Below are 15473 nucleotides of genomic sequence, written 5' to 3' on the forward strand. Positions count from 1 at the left end.
CGGGGAGCCTGCTTCCCCCCCTCTGTCTATCTGCTGCTCTGCCTACTTGTAATCTCTCTCTGTCAAATGAATAAATAAAATCTTAAAAAAAAAAAAAGAAGAAGAAGAAGAAGAAGAGAAGAAGACAGCCAAACAGCCAATAGACACATGAAAAAGTGCTCAACCACTTGGCATCAGGGAAATACTAATCAAAACCACAGTGAGATCCCACCTCACATTGGTCAGAATGGCTAAAATTTACAAATTAGGAAACAACAGGTGTTGGCAGAGAATGTGCAGAAAGGGGAACCCTCCTACACTGTTGGTGGGAATGCAAGGTGGTGCAGCCACTCTGGAAAACAGTGTGGAGGTTCCTCAAAAAGTTCCAAATAGATCTACCCTACCACCCAGCAATCACACTACTGGCTATTTACCCCAAAGGTACGAACATAGTGATTTGAAGGGGAGGTCCAAAAATGAGTGCTATGAGTTGTGTAAGACTGAGAAATCACAGACCTGTATCCCTGAAACAAATAACACATTATATGTTAATTTTAAAAAGGGAGAAAAAAATCTATAAACACTATCGAATCAGACAAACCCAGGTACTAGAAAGTACCTGGCCAGTCATCCACACACCTATCATGTTCATAAAAACTGAGGAGACAGAGAATCTGACAGAATCTGACAGAGAGAAGAGGAGGTGGGAGACACATGTGGGCTACATGTAATGTGGTATTTTGGATTGGATCCTGGAAGAGGGAGGAAAAAAGACATTTGTGTTAAAACTGATGAAATAAGAATAAAGTCTACAATTCAATTTCTAATGTGGTGTCAGTGTTGGTTTCTTAGTTTTCCAGAATGTACTATGGTAACCTAAGATGTTAACAATAGGGGAAACAGACTGAGTGGAAGATGGGAATTCTCTGTATGTTCTTTGCTAAACTGACTCCAAAGTAAAAAATTACATTAAAGTTGCAACCATCTGGCATCTGGGTTGTTCAGTCGGTTAAGTATCTGCCTTCTACTCAGGTCATGATCCCACGGTCCTGGGATCAAGCCCCTGGTTGTGCTCTCTGCTCAGCAGGGATCCTGCCCCCCCCCCCCGTCTCTGCCCACTTGTGATCTGTCAAAAAAATAAATAAAATCTTTAAAAAAAAAAAAAAAGACACCCTACATGTGATTTCTCAGACAGGGCAGTCCTTTAGAATTACCTGGGAGTTTCAAAAAATATGTCAGAGATTCTGATGGAATTGTATCATGTGGCTATCATCAGGGATTTTGAGATGTACTGTCCTAGATGACCATATTGAAAACTCTACAGGCATAAGTACTTGTCAAATTCAACTATACCTTATATCTATGAACACTGAAGTTTTCAAAGTATTAGGATGTGGCTTTGGTAGCATTTCTCAGATGGGAAAGATTTTTGCTATTAAGAATCAAGATTGGGCACCTGGATGGCTCAGTGGGTTAAAGCCTCTGCCTTCAGTTCAGGTCAGGATCTCAGGGTCCTGGGATCTAGCCTCGCATCTGCCTCTCTGCTGAGTGGGGAGCCTGCTTCCCCCCTCTCTCTGCCTGCCTCTGTGCCTACTAGTGATCTCTCTCTGTCAAATAAATAAATAAAATCTTTTTTTTTTTTTTTTAAAGAAAAATCAAGATTGGGGCACCTGTCTGGCTCAGTGGAGCATGCAACTCTTGATCTTGGGGTTGTGAGTTCAAGCCCTTTGTTGGATACAGAGACTGCTAAAATGAAAATAAAGACTCAGACCTAGGCAGTATGCAAAGTGAAGTAAGTCAGAGAAACACAAACACCATAGGATTTCATTTATATGTGGAGTCTAAAAAACAAAACAAACACACAAAAAAAACAGAACTCTTAAATGCAGAGAACAAATGGGCGCTTGCCAGAGAGAAATGGTGGGGTGATGGGTGAAAGAGGTGAAGAGGAATAACACATACAAACTCCCAGTTATAAAATAAATAAGTCAATATGGGAAACATAGCCAATAATACTGTAATTAACATTGTATGGTGAGTAAATTTATCATGGTGAGCACTGAGCAACATATAGAATTTTCAAATCACTATGCTGTACACCTGAAATTAATATAACATTGTATGTCCACTAAACTTCAATAATAATTTTTTTTAATTTTATTTATTTGACAAAGATCACAAGTAGGCAGAGAGGCAGGCAGAGACGGGGAGGAAGCAGGCTGCCCGCTGAGCAGAGAAGCTGATGCAAGACTCGATCAGGACCCTGAGATCATGACCTGAGCTGAAGGCAGCAGCTTAACCCACTGAGCAACCCAGGCGCCCCATAATAAATGTTTAAAAAAAAAAATTGGGACCACTTCTCCATCAGTTTGCATTATATGTTCCAACTCTTTTCATGCTTTTGTACCTTCTTCATATGTTTTCATTGTTTGAGGAGAGTTGATCATTTAAAAAAATATATTTTATTTATTTGACAGAGAAAGATTACAAGTAGACAGAGAGGCAGGCAGAGATGTGGGGGGAAGCAGGCTCCTTGCCGAGCAGAGACCCCGATATGGGGCTCAATCCCAGGACCCCAAGATCATGACCTGAGCTGAAGGCAGAGGCTTTAAACCACTGAGCCACCCAGGCACCCTGAGGGCTGGTCATTTTAAAGATAATCAACATGGCAATATCTCACCAGATTGTCAGGAAATCTTATGAAATATTTTGAAACAAGTGAGAAATTTGAAACCTGTGAAAGATTTTAAAACCTGGTTTCCTTTCAGGGGAATGCTGGCATCCTAGGATTGGTGTTATTTGGCACATGTTTCCCTGTGATGATTGGGATGAATCACAGACTCATTAGTTTTTATCTTTGCTGAAATAGCTTATGATAGTTCTCTACAATAAAATATTTGTATTTAAATACTGTTTCTTCTTACACTTTTGTTAAACGATGTGTTTTGGTTTTTTTAAGTAAGCTCTACACCCAATGTGGGGCTCAAAATCATGACCCTGAAACCAAGAGTTGCACGCTCTACACACTGAGCCAGCCAGTTGCGCCTAAGAAATACTCTTTATTCCACTTGAACACACACATAGTGAAGCTGCCTTGGCCCCTCCAATCAATCTAGAAGTCTTTAAACTATAGCAAATACTCTTAGCCTCTGTGATTGATTATCTTATCTTTGAATATCTATAGGTCATACATTCTTTCCTAGAAACAGCAGAGCACCTCTGTGCTTCACCAAACAAAACCCAGACCCAGGGGCGCCTGGGTGGCTCAGTGGGTTAAGCCGCTGCCTTCGGCTCAGGTCATGATCCCAGGGTCCTGGGATCGAGCCCCGAGTCGGGCTCTCTGCTCAGCGGGCAGCCTGCTTCCTCCTCTCTCTCTCTGCCTGCCTCTCTGCCTGCTTGTGATCTCTCTCTGTCAAATAAATAAATAAAATCTTTAAAAAAAAAAAAAAAACCCAGACCCACTGTGTAATCTCTGGGTACTAAGGAACCAGACCCCTGACACTCTTGCACAACCCCTGGGGCATAAGGAACCAGACCCCCTAGTACAAATTCTAAGCACTGAGATAACATCTGTAGCTGGTGTCATCAGAGTCTGCCTTCTCTCCAGGTGGCCAGACTCCTAAATCAAGCCAAAATTCCTTCCCAGTCATTACTCATCTCTTGGGGAGCACCTGGGTAGCTCAGCCAGGTAAGCCTCCAACTCTTGATCATAGCTCAGCTCCTGATAGCAGGGCCTTGAGTTCAAGCCCCACGCTGCCCCCCATGCTGGGTGTGGATCATACTTTAAAAACAAAACAAAACAGAAATTCATGTCTTGTCTCTTGGGTATTGGTCTTTTGAGCCATGGGAACCTGGACTTTGGGTGCTGTAACAAAACATCTATCAATGTGGGATTACAGTAGGGCAAAAAAAATTCACCGAACAGAAAAAAAAAGTAGATATAATCCAACTATTTCAAGAGACATGGATTTATGGCTCACCTCCAGCATATAATATATAGATCAACACACTGAAGATAGATGAACAAAGTAACTAGTAACTAGTACCTATTTTCAAGGGTTTTTTTAAATTGATTTTTTTTTAAATTTTTATTTATGTATTTGTCAGAGAAAGAGAGAGAGAGCACAAGCAGGCAGAGGCAGAGAGAAGCAAGCTGCCTGACCAGCAGTGAGCCGGATGTGGGACTTGATCCCAGGAGTCTGGGATCAGAACCTGAGCCGAAGATGGCTTAACCATCTGAGCCACCCAGGCATCCCTAAACTGGTTTTTTAAAAAAGATTTCTTCACTTATTTTAGAGAGAGCCCGTGTGCGTTGAGGGAGGGGCAGAGGCAGAGAATATCAAGCAGACTCCCCGCTGAGGAACGAGCCCTAAGAGGGGCTCGATCTTAGGACCCATGAGATCACGACCTGAGCTGAAATAGAAGTCCCACACTCAACCCACTTAGCCACCCAGTTGCCCCTATTTCATGGTTTAAAGCAATAGATTGGTGACCTAAACCATCAGATTCCTGTCCACCCACCCACCCATCCTTGTTCCTTGAAAGCTGCTGGACCTGAATCCTCTGGTTGCTCAGCCGTCCTGCGGGGGGTGAAGAACGGAAGCTGTGTTCTGGTGGAAGTGGGTACAAAGCTACAGGTTCTGCACAGGCGCTATGCCTGACCCTTCCAGCTCATGTACCCTGAACAGACAACAGACATCTCCAGTTTTCCATCAACTAAATAAGCCATTCTCCCTGTCCGGGCTGCAGGTACAGGTCCGGAGTGGAGCCAAGGTCGACACAGATCCCCGCGGAGGTCCCAGCGCCCCCTCACGTCTCCACTTGCTAGCAGAGGCAGCTTCAGACTCAAAGCTTTCCCGACTAGTAAGAGGAAAACATCTCAGCTTCCGGCCTAAGTGTCCACAGCACAGTAAGCTTTTACCCTGAACGGTTGGAAACGTTTACTGTAGAATAGTCAGGAGGCTTTGCTAGGGGCTCCGCGTGATGCCGGAAGAACACAAACGAACCCAAACCAGAAGACCAAGCTCAGCCTGGCAGATAGGGCAGGGCGCACAGAAGCCGACTCCCCGCTCACTCGTAGACCCCGCCCCCGCCCCCGCGACCGCCGCGGACCCGCCCTTTTCCACTCCCAGCACCGCCATGGCGTATTTCCGGCAGACCCGGAAGCGGTTCTGGAGCCCTGGCGGTCTCCCTGTAGAAGGTCACTTTGTTTCCGCTTCAAGCTGTAGCGCGGCGGCACTCAGTCGGCCAAGGTCCGTACATGGGTGTGGGGGTGGTAGGATACTAATGGCCCCTGTGTTCTCCAGTCATGAGCCCGGACGTCGCTGCGACACGATCGGAGGGCTGGGTCTCGCCTCCGTTGCCGGTAAAATCCTGGGGAGGCCACCCCTGGTCCCTCTCCAGCTCTGGCGTGGGGACACCACCTGCCTCTTCGTTTCTCTGCTTGGTACCCTTGGCCCACCTTCCTCACGCACCCGGTGCCGTGTGAAAGCCCCACTAGTGGCCGGATGCCACTCGCGGGGGCGCCGTCCCGCCAGCGGCCGCCCCCCTGCCCGGTGTCCTCCCTGGTCCGGGGCTTCTGTGCACCTCACCCTGTCTTGAGGCGCCACCCCCACAGCATCACGAAGGGCCTCTTTTGCCTGGGCTTCTGCTCACTGTTGCTACCCCTGCAGAAGGTGACAGGCTCGTGTCCCGTGACAGGTCGTGTTTGTTCCATCCCTAGGCTCATCCCATGAGGGGGATGTGCTAGTCGTGCTGTGGCTCGGGGGCAGCTGTGCAGCAGCAGCTTGATGTAAGAAAGATGTTAGAGCCTGAAGTGACGGCCAAGAAATAATTCTTGAGACGTCTTAGTGCAAAAAGGTGATTTTATTACAGCACCGGGACAGGACCTTTGGGCAGGACCTTTGCACTGGGGTCATGAGCGGTGGCCCATTGTATACTTTCAAGTTGGGAGAGGGTTAGGGATAGCGTAAGTCTCTAAGGAATTTCGGGAACAAGGTTTCCAGGATCTTGAGGGGGCTAGCTGTTAGGGTAAGGTCATTTATTACCATCTAATAAAACCTTGGTCATGAGACTCTTCCAGTGTATATCAGTGGGTCATATGCTTGGCGGATGATTGTTAACACATATCTTGGCGGGGTGGGGGTGGGGGGGACTAGGTTAGAGCTACAGGAAAATTCTAAAGGAGTTTTTATGTGTTAAAGTAGACGTGCAGGATCCAGGAGGTTGGGCTGGGATTGCCTTTTGCCCTTATCAAAGTATGAACATCAAGGCAGCTGAGTTCCTAGAGGAATGTCACTCCCTGTTTGAAGGACTTACCATTGGGCTGTAGTCAGTAAGAGCATTTAATAAGTTATCTTCTGCCTCGATTTCCCACATCACAGCGGAGGGCTGGGATCCACATCTTTTGGGGTCCTAAACAAGCCAGGTTCTGCCATTCCCGCTGACAAAACTCAAAGGCAGAGAAACCAGTGGTGGTGAAAGAAAAAAAGGATTTGCTTCAGGGAGGCAGACAGTGGGAAGACATCAGAGTAGCCTCTCAAAGACTGTTCTCCAAACTATTGAAAATACTGCCAAGTTTCTAAGGAAAATGTAGGGCAAAGGTGGGTGGATGAGTAGTAGTGCAGGTAGGCAGTGGAAGTCTAAGTGACGGCGTCTGTGAGTCAATCATTGGTGGGGACTGGCTGGCTCAGGGCCATTCTTTCCTTGAGGGGGTGGATTCACTTTCCCTCAGGATGATTTGCTCTCAGGATCTTCCATGTGAGCTGAGACTGGAACTGGAAAGAACCCAACCAGAAAGATTGAGGTCAAAATGGAGGCACCCAAAGTCCTCTTTTAGTGGCATGTGTTCGGCCCCAGTGCCCCACTGGAAAGAGTATTCCCCATACAAGGGTTTTGGGGGGTTTTGTTTTTTGGGTTTTTTTTTTTTTGGTTTTGGTTTTTTGGTTTTATTCTGTTTTGTTTTGTTTTTCCTATCTTTGTATCCTCAAGTTTCATTTAAATTTGATTCCAATTTTTTTTTTTAAGTATCCAGTGTTTTTCCTTTAAATTGTATCACAGATGAGTTCTCAAGGGTTTTATAATAATTATATATTGAAAAGACTCTTAGTATCTGGTACATAATTTTACACTATTTCATTGTGCACTTGCTTAACATACAGGAGTCCTAGTGCTGCTTTAACAAAGTACCACAAATAGGGATGCCTGGGTGGCGCAGTTGTTAAGCATCTGCCTTCAGCTCAGGTCATGATCTGAGGGTCCTGGGATCAAGTCCCACAAGAGGCTCCTGCTCAGTAGAGAGCCTGCCTGTGTGCATTCTCTCTCTCTCTCTCGCAAATAAATAAAATCTTTAAAAAAAAAAAAATACCACAAATAGGGTGGCCTAAAACAGAAATGTTAAAAAAAAAAAAGAAAGAAAGAAAGAGAAGCCAAAATAAAATAAAAACAAATGTATTGATTCCTAGTCCTGAGTGTGGAAGGTGTCTGCAAGGCCCTGTTCCCTCTGAAGCCTGTCGGGAAAAAAATCTTTCCTTGGTTCTTCTAGCTTTTTTTTTTTTTTTTTTTAAGATTTTATTTATATGCCAGAGAGAGAGAGTACACACAAGCAGGCAGAGAGGCAGGCAGAGGCAGCAAGAGAAGCAGGCACCCTGCCAAGCAATGAGCCCGATTGGGGACTCAATCCCATGAACCCTGGGATCAGGACCTGAGCTGAAGGCAGCAGCATAACCAACTGAGCCACCCAGGCATCCCCTCCTCTAGCTTCTGGTCTTGGTGGGCAGTGTTTGACTTTCCCTGGCTTGTGGTGCATCACTCCAGTCCTTCATCTTCACAAGATGCATGTCTTTATATAGGGACACCTGTCATATTGAATTAGAGCCCTGTTCTACCCCAGGATAACCTCATCTTAACTCATTATATCAGCGATGACCCCACTTCCAGTAAGATCACACTGAGGAAGCCAGGGGCAAAGGGGGTGTGGGTTAGGACTTAACAATATCTTCTCTGAGAAAAAGCACAGTTCAACTCCTAATACTAAGGATATTGATGATCTCTTACATTAAGTCAAAAACTAATTTAACCAGACCATCTGATATGTTTAATGTTACGTTCTCCTTTGTGCAAATCTGGAAATGCTTCATAAGAAAGAGTCACAGTGTATTTGCTGATGGGAAATGCAACCCGTTCGATTTTTGTTTGCATTATTTTTTAATTACTGCTAGTAAAGCAGAAAGACTGATGTCACTGTGTTAAGGATTTGCTCTGTGTTCTTGTAGGGACACAAAGCAGGCTGCCCCCAAAAGTGGCACATAAAAGTTGTTCTGAGCTAAAAGTAATAAAAACCCAGCAGATGCAGGAAAGGCCCTCTGCTTCCCATGTAACTGCCTAACACACATCAGAAAGATCAGCCTGCTGCAGGAAGACAGGTGTTAACCGAGGCCCCTCATCTGCCTGATGGAACAATCTTGTTTTTCCAAGCTTCTCTTTCACCTTGCCAAGGAGTCTTCTTCCCTGCCCCTCTCCTTAGCTCAAGTAAGCTTCGTGGTGCCTAGTTGTCTTTGGACTTGCATGTCTGAGTTCCACGGATGTACGCCTGTTTCGTGTCAATTTGATTCTTAAGCCCAGTGAGAGGGAACACAGGGTAGGGGAAGTTCTCCCTCACTGACATTCTCAATTCTCTTGTTAGTCTAACACTCGAAATACAAACTCTGCTGTTTCAGGTATGTAATCACGTCGCCCATGAATAATAACAGTTCTAGCCTTCTACTGTCCTTGTCTTGTTTCCACCTTTACCTGTTTCTCTGGGTCCCCGCTCAGGCATCCTGTGTGTAGTGAACGGGAAGAACCCGGACTGGGCCCCTAGTCCCAGACTCACTTTCACGAAAATGCTCTCAATGTTGACTGCTGATCATAGTGTTTGCTGAAACTTTCTTGCTGAGATGTAATTTTAAATGTTGTATTTGGCATGATTTTACTACCAATTATCTTGCTGATGGGTTAATTGTACTCAAATATGTTTTGCTTAAATCTGTTATTTTGAGGGGTGCCTGGTTGGCTCAGTGGGTTAAGCCTGCACCTTTGGCTCAGGTCATGACCCCAGGGACCTGGGATTCAGCTCAGCATCTGGCTCTCTGCCCAGCAGGGAGCCTGCTTCCCTTCCTCTCCCTGACTGCCTCTCTGCCTACTTGTGAACTCTGTCAAATAGATAAATAAAATCTTAAAAAAAAAAAAAAGTTAGAAATCTGTCTTCAAGGTTTGTCCTCTAATACAAATGGCATTATTATCTTCTGCTATGATGCCGAGTTATATGTGTGTGTGTGTGTGTGTATTCAAGAATCAATTAGATGGAGGACCTTTATTAGGAAGAGAACTGATCATGATGTGGGAAACAAAGGCAGAAGAAAAACTACTAATATCCTTATACCTACAGGTCATTGACATATCCTTGAAACAGGCAGAGTGACATTTCTCCAAGGATTCAACTGCCATGATGTTAATAGGTTGCTAACGGGAAAAGACAGTCCTGACCTTAACTCCCCAACCCCCACCAGGATCCTGTAAGTCTACTTTAACATAAAACATTTCCTTTGGAAACTTCCCCTTTCTCTCAAACCCCCTAGCTATCTATTGGTAATCATCCTCCAAGCAGATGGCCGGCTGGTAGACATCAGAAGGGTTCCCTGACTAAAGATTTTTGGTTGGCAATTAATGACCTTTTCCCAAGAACCGATAGGCCCCTCAAGGTCCTGGATACCTTGCTTCCAAAATTCCTTAGATTCTTGTGCTATCCCAAACCCCATCCAACTTGAAAGTATATAATGGGCCATGCCTTATGACAGAGTGTGGTCTTTCTTCCCCTGGGTCCTGTCCCCATGCTTTCATAAAATCACCTTTTGCACCATAGACATCTCAAGAATTCTTTCCTTGCCATGGGTATCAAGCCCTAATGTTCTTTCCTGCATAGATACCAGAGATGAACAGTTTATATCACAAACAGTTGCCTACCTATAACAGACACATGAAAAAAGTTTCAACATCATTAGCCAACAGGGAGATTCAAATCAAAACCACATTAAGATACCACCTTACACCAGTTAGAATGCCCAAAATTAACAAGACAGGAAACACCAAGTGTTGGAGAGGATGTGGAGAAAAAGGGGCCTTCTTACACTGTTGGTGGGAATGAAAGTTGGTGCAACTACGTTAGAAAACAGTCTGGAGATTCCTTGAGAAATTAAAAATAGAGCTACCCTATGATTCTGCAATTGCACTCCTGGGTATTTACTCCAAAGATACATATGTAGTAAAAAGAAGGGCCATCTGCACCCCAGTGTCCATAGCAGTAATGGCCACAGTCATGAAAGTGTGCAAAGAGCCAAGATGCCCTTCAACAGATGAATGGATAAGGAAGATATGGTCCATATATACAATAGAATACTATGCCTTCATCAGAAAGGATGAATACCCAGCTTTTCTATCAACATGGATGGGACTGGAGGAGAGAATGCTGAGTGAAATTAAGTCAAGCGGAGAGAGTCAGTTATCATATGGTTTCATTTACTTGGAGCATAAGGAATAACAGGGAGGACATTAGGAGAAGGAGAGGAGAATTGAATTGGGGGAACTTAGAGGGGGAGATGAAGCATGAGAGACTATTGTCTTTGAGAAAGAAACTGAAGGTTATGGAGGGGATGGGGTGGGGGGTTGGGTGAGCCTGGTGGGGGGTATTAAGGAGGGCACATACTGCATGGAGCACTGGGTGTGGTGCATCAACAATGTTGGAACATTGGAAAAAAAATAAAATTGAAAAAAAAAAAAAATAAGAGTTGTCTACCTGGAGGACAAACATTGATAAATATTGATAAATATTTCATCTTTCCTTTCTCTGAATGTAATCCCCTCTTTGGAAATTCGAAATCTTACCTCCTTCTTAAGTCACCGTGACACAGAAGCTTCAAACACCTGTCTTTGCGTCTCATGTCTTTCTTGTTTCCATAATTAAGAACTTAATTGTTTTCTCTACTGAAATTGTTTTCTCTACTCTTACATCATTTTAAGTCTTAGACCAGCCGAAGAATTGAGAACAGCGCAGGAAAAACAAATTTTCCTCTCCTCACATTCATTCTGTTGTGTGAACTGACCTCCATGCTTCACACCCAGAACAGAACATGCAGACAGCTGGGGATCAAGGGCAGCCAGAGTTTCATTGCTTTGCCAGCCATGGAGGCCTCAGCAGGTGGGGCCTTCAAACTTGGAGCCCACCTGGGGAAAGGGCTGGGGGTTTGTAGGGAAATATGGGATTATGTCCCATTTCCAGAGGAATTGTGTCTGTGCTGCCAGCCCTGTTCATCATGTCATCAGGGTGGAACCAGGTTCCTGAATCAAAGGGCTGAGAAGTGAGGAGAAGAGGTCTGTGGAGAAGGAAAAGGTTACGTATTTGGAAATGGGAGTCTCACTGATGTGGGAAGCAGAGGCAGAAGAAAAATTACTCAATTTCCTTATCCACTGACAAGCCCTTCATACAGTCAGAGTGACTCTCCTCTAGGGACTCAACAAACTCCACATTCAGGCTTTGCTAACGGCAAACGGCAATCCTAGCCTGAAAGACCCCTACCCCCAACCAGGATCCTGGAAGTCTGCTGTAACTATTCCTTGTAAACTTTATCTCTAAATGCTCCAAGATATGTGTTGACAATCATTCCCAAGCATACGGCCCACTGACATACATCTAAAGGGTCTCACGTCAAAGGTTTTATTACCAATAATGAATAACCTTTTCCCCAATAATACCTGGCTCCTCAAGGTCCTGGAAACCTGGCTTCCAAAACTCCTTAGAGACTTACACCATCCCTGACCCCCTCCCAACTGGCGAGTATATAATGAACCACTCCTCACAGCCCCAGGGCAGCAGCTCTTTCTGCCTAGGATCCTGTCCCTGTGCCTCAATAATCCACCATTTTGCACCAAAAATGTCTAAAGAATTCTTTCTTGGTCATCAGCTCTGCACCTCACACACCAAAACTCACTTATATTCTTAGAACCAGATTCCTGAAAGAAAGGGCTGAGAAGTGAGGAGAAGAGATCTGTGGAGAAGGGAAAGGTTCCTTTTTAAGAAAAGGAGTCTCACTGAAGCATTAATTGCTTTTTTCTTTGTTCCTCCTGATACTTTTCAATTGGTTTTCATTTCAGTCACCAAGACAGCTGTTTTAAGAAGACTGCAAACTTTACAGTGAGAAACCACTCCGTGTTTTCTGGAATGGCTAAAATAAAGAAAAAGGATAACATCCAATTTTCCCGAGAATGCTGAGAATTAGAATTCTCATATCGCTGATCCGAGGGTAAAAAGAACATGCCGTGTGGAAGACTGTGTGGTAGGTACTTATGTACAGAAACACTTACCTACTGAAGGAGAATATTTTGTTACCCAAAAATATGTCTCCTTGAACTGAACATTATTTTTGGTCGGTTATTTTGAAGCAAAATAAGATAAAGGAAAAACTCTGAAATCCTGTGTTTACTTTGAAAGAGACATTTGCATTTATACAGGAAAGTTCAGTCTCTCAGTGGTCTCCCTCTGTAGCAGAAAGAGAGAGAAGGAACCAGTCTTCAGAAACTCTGATGGTGGAGAAGGCAGGGCTCAATCTCTGCTCCCAGCCCCAGCCTTGGTTCCCCTGCTTGGACTGGTCACCTCCTCAGTTCCTTCCCAGCAAGGTCACCTGTGGAGTTTCAGAAAGGATCTCTGTCACTTGGTTTGACCTAAAACAACACTGTTTTGTTAATTAAGTACTCAGGTTATTCTCAGTGAGGCCAGGGGGCGGGGGGAGCCTGAGGGATTTGGTGGTTTTCTGAGAGTAGTTTTTCAGCTTTGTTCCTGGAGAGGTGGCAGAGTCTCTGCTCCGTGAGTCTGGGAGGGTAGGGGCCCTGCAGCCTGCGGTTCCTATGCTGACGCTGAAGTTGTGAGTGGCGGTGGCAGGAGACCCCTCCCTCCCCACAAAGCAGGTGAGGAAAATGCAGGGATGGGTATCCTCATGGGAGCTCACAGTTTCTGAGCTGCTCCGGACACAGAGGACTGGGAAGTTGGGCCTTTTCTGCATCTCCGAGTCCTGCCCGTGGGCGAGCAGTGTGAGGACAAGGAGCTCTGTTGCTGGATTTCAGGGCATTTTCTCCTGATGCAGCTGTGATTTCCCACAGATCCCTCTTGAGGACGAAATCTAGAGGTGGAGGCAAAAGCAGAAATGGCTGGTTCTCAGGTGAGCCTGGTGTCCTCGCAGAGCCGTGTCCTCTGTTTCTCCGCAGACCCTTGCGTTTAGAACCTGCAGATGTGGATGCCTTGACTCCGGGTGCTTCTTCCTTCTGTGTTCACCTGTTTTTAAGATCTGGTCAGAAGTGATAACTCACAGGTCTTTAGGATGCTTCTCAGAGCCTTCTGTCTTGTCCCCAACCTGACTTTGATAGGGCATCAGTCATTGTCACTTTGAATTAAAGTCCCACGAGGAGTGACAATATTCCATTGGTGGCAGATCCAGAGGGGAAGGTGTTGAGTCCGAGATTCCTGTGGCTGATGAGGTCTGGTCCTGGGATGTCAGTGGGGGAAATCATTTCTCATTCAGGCTCTCGGGATTCTCGATCAGCTGTGTGCAGTCTGGGAGTAAGGAAATGTGGACATAAGCTCTGTGGCTATGAGTCCAGAAAAACTTCGAAAGTTTTTATTCTAAAAATGGGTGTGTGTATCTCCATCTTTAGCACTTGAAAGAGATATACTACTTAAAATGCACTAGATGAGGGGTGCCTGGGTGGCTCAGTGGGTTAAGCCTCTGCCTTCGGCTCAGGTCATGATCCCAGGGTGCTGGGATCGAGCCCTGCATCGGGTTCTCTGCTCAGCGGAGAGCCTGCTTCCTCCTCTCTCTGCCTGCCTCTCTGCCTGCTTGTGATCTCTCTCTCTGTCCAATAAATAAATAAAATCTTTTTTAAAAAAATGCACTACAGGAAGGTGCCTGGGGGCTCAGTCAACTAAGGTTGGACTGTTGATTGCCACTCAGGTCAGGATCTCAGGGTCCTGGTCTGGTCTGGTATCCCCGCTTCAGGCTCTGTGCCCAGAGGGGAGTCCCCTTGACATTCTCTTTCTCCCTCTCCTGCCCTTCTCCATCTCCTCTAAAATATAAATCAGTCTTGGGGACCTAAGGTGGTTCAGTTGGTTAAGAGTCTGATTTCTACCTCAACGTCAGGTCCTGATCCTGGGGACTTGAGTTCCAGACCCACATCAGGTTCCCAGGTGGGCAGGGATCCTGCTTCTTCCTCTCCCTCTGCTTACGCCTGTTTGTGGTCTCTCTCTTGCTCCTTTTGAAATAAATACTATAGTTTTGTGGGGTTTTTTTCAAAATTTTACTTATTGTGGCACTTGGGTTAAGCCTCTGCCTCCAGCTTAGGTCATGATCTCAGGGTCCTGGGGTCCAGCCCCACATCAGGCTCCCAGGTGGACAGGGATCCTGCTTCTCCCTCTACTCCTGTTCTGCCTGCTTGTGCTCTCTCACTTGCTCTCTTTGAAATAAATACAATCTTTGTAAAAAATTTTATTTATTTGTAAGAAAAAGAGTGAGAACACAAATAGGCTGTGTTATGGTCAGAGGTAGAAGGCTCCCCACTGAGTAAAAACACACCCCTGGGCCTCAATTTAGGAGGCATTCTCAGGACCTTGTGTCTTGGCCTGAGCAGAAGGCTGATGCCCACTGACTGAGCCACCCAGGTGCCCCTATAAATAGAATCTTTAAAGAAGACAAAAATAAAAATAAATCTTAAAAATTAAAAGAAAGGAGTAAGCTAGGTATTACTAGCACAGGGACGCTGTGCTATCTTAGTGTAGTGTCTCTGTCAGTCGCTTGGTGCCCCAGACATGGGTCTATGATCAGATGGAAGCCTGTCCCGCAGCACTGCCAGAATTCCCCTGAGGCAGGACAAAGGTGGTGGGAGTTTCCTGAAGACCGAAGAGATGAGAAGGAGGAGGGCACAGGAGAGCCTGTCTGCAAGGGGCTTGGGGGTGTTGTTCCTTAAAGGGGGAAGGAAGGTGAGGAGTTCTGGGGAACCAGGAACTTGTTCCTTTCTGCTCACTGTACCTGGTTGTCAGAAGCCCATTGGTTCCTTAGGGTCTTGGTAGTTTTGAGGTGGGTCCCCTGCTGGGCCTGTCTGGACTCAGCCAAGGGGACACTGGGGCCCTTCCTCCACTCCTTTGCTCAAGCCTGCTTGCGTAAAAGCAGCCTCTACAAATCTTACAGTGATTCAATTGTTTAGGTATATCTACTGTATTTCAAAAATCAGATTTATATTCTGAATTCCTGTTTTCAGTCCAGTGGAAACTCCAGTGATGATGATGTGCATTAGGCACTGATAACGTTTGTTTCCATTCAGCTGATGGGAACTTCTTTTATTGGCTTGGTGCTGTCTGCCAGATCCTCCCCTGAAATGATCCTATTTTCCCTCCTGTCATTTGTAAGGAACATGGG

At 45.5% G+C, this 15473-nt stretch overlaps 1 protein-coding gene across 17 annotated transcripts in view; it reads left to right on the forward strand.

The window, feature by feature from the left end:
• Positions 1-5136: 5136 nt before the first annotated feature.
• The window catches only part of LOC131817370 (KRAB domain-containing protein 5-like), a 36824-nt gene continuing 26487 nt past the window's right edge, over positions 5137-15473 (forward strand). For 3 of the 17 annotated variants that reach the window (XM_059150641.1, XM_059150642.1, XM_059150643.1), the window contains exons 1-4: positions 5156-5344; positions 9407-9533; positions 12166-12347; positions 13168-13226. In XM_059150641.1, the coding sequence (XP_059006624.1) occupies positions 13212-13226 (15 nt within the window). In that variant the 5' untranslated portion in view covers positions 5156-5344; positions 9407-9533; positions 12166-12347; positions 13168-13211. Of the gene's footprint in view, positions 5345-9406; positions 9534-12165; positions 12348-13167; positions 13227-15473 lie in introns of those variants that run through there. The other 14 variants (XM_059150649.1, XM_059150652.1, XM_059150648.1 and 11 more) reach the window with 11 other exon arrangements.

Source organism: Mustela lutreola, chromosome 16 (genome assembly GCF_030435805.1).
Source record: "Mustela lutreola isolate mMusLut2 chromosome 16, mMusLut2.pri, whole genome shotgun sequence".
NCBI classification, from domain to species: domain Eukaryota; kingdom Metazoa; phylum Chordata; class Mammalia; order Carnivora; family Mustelidae; genus Mustela; species Mustela lutreola.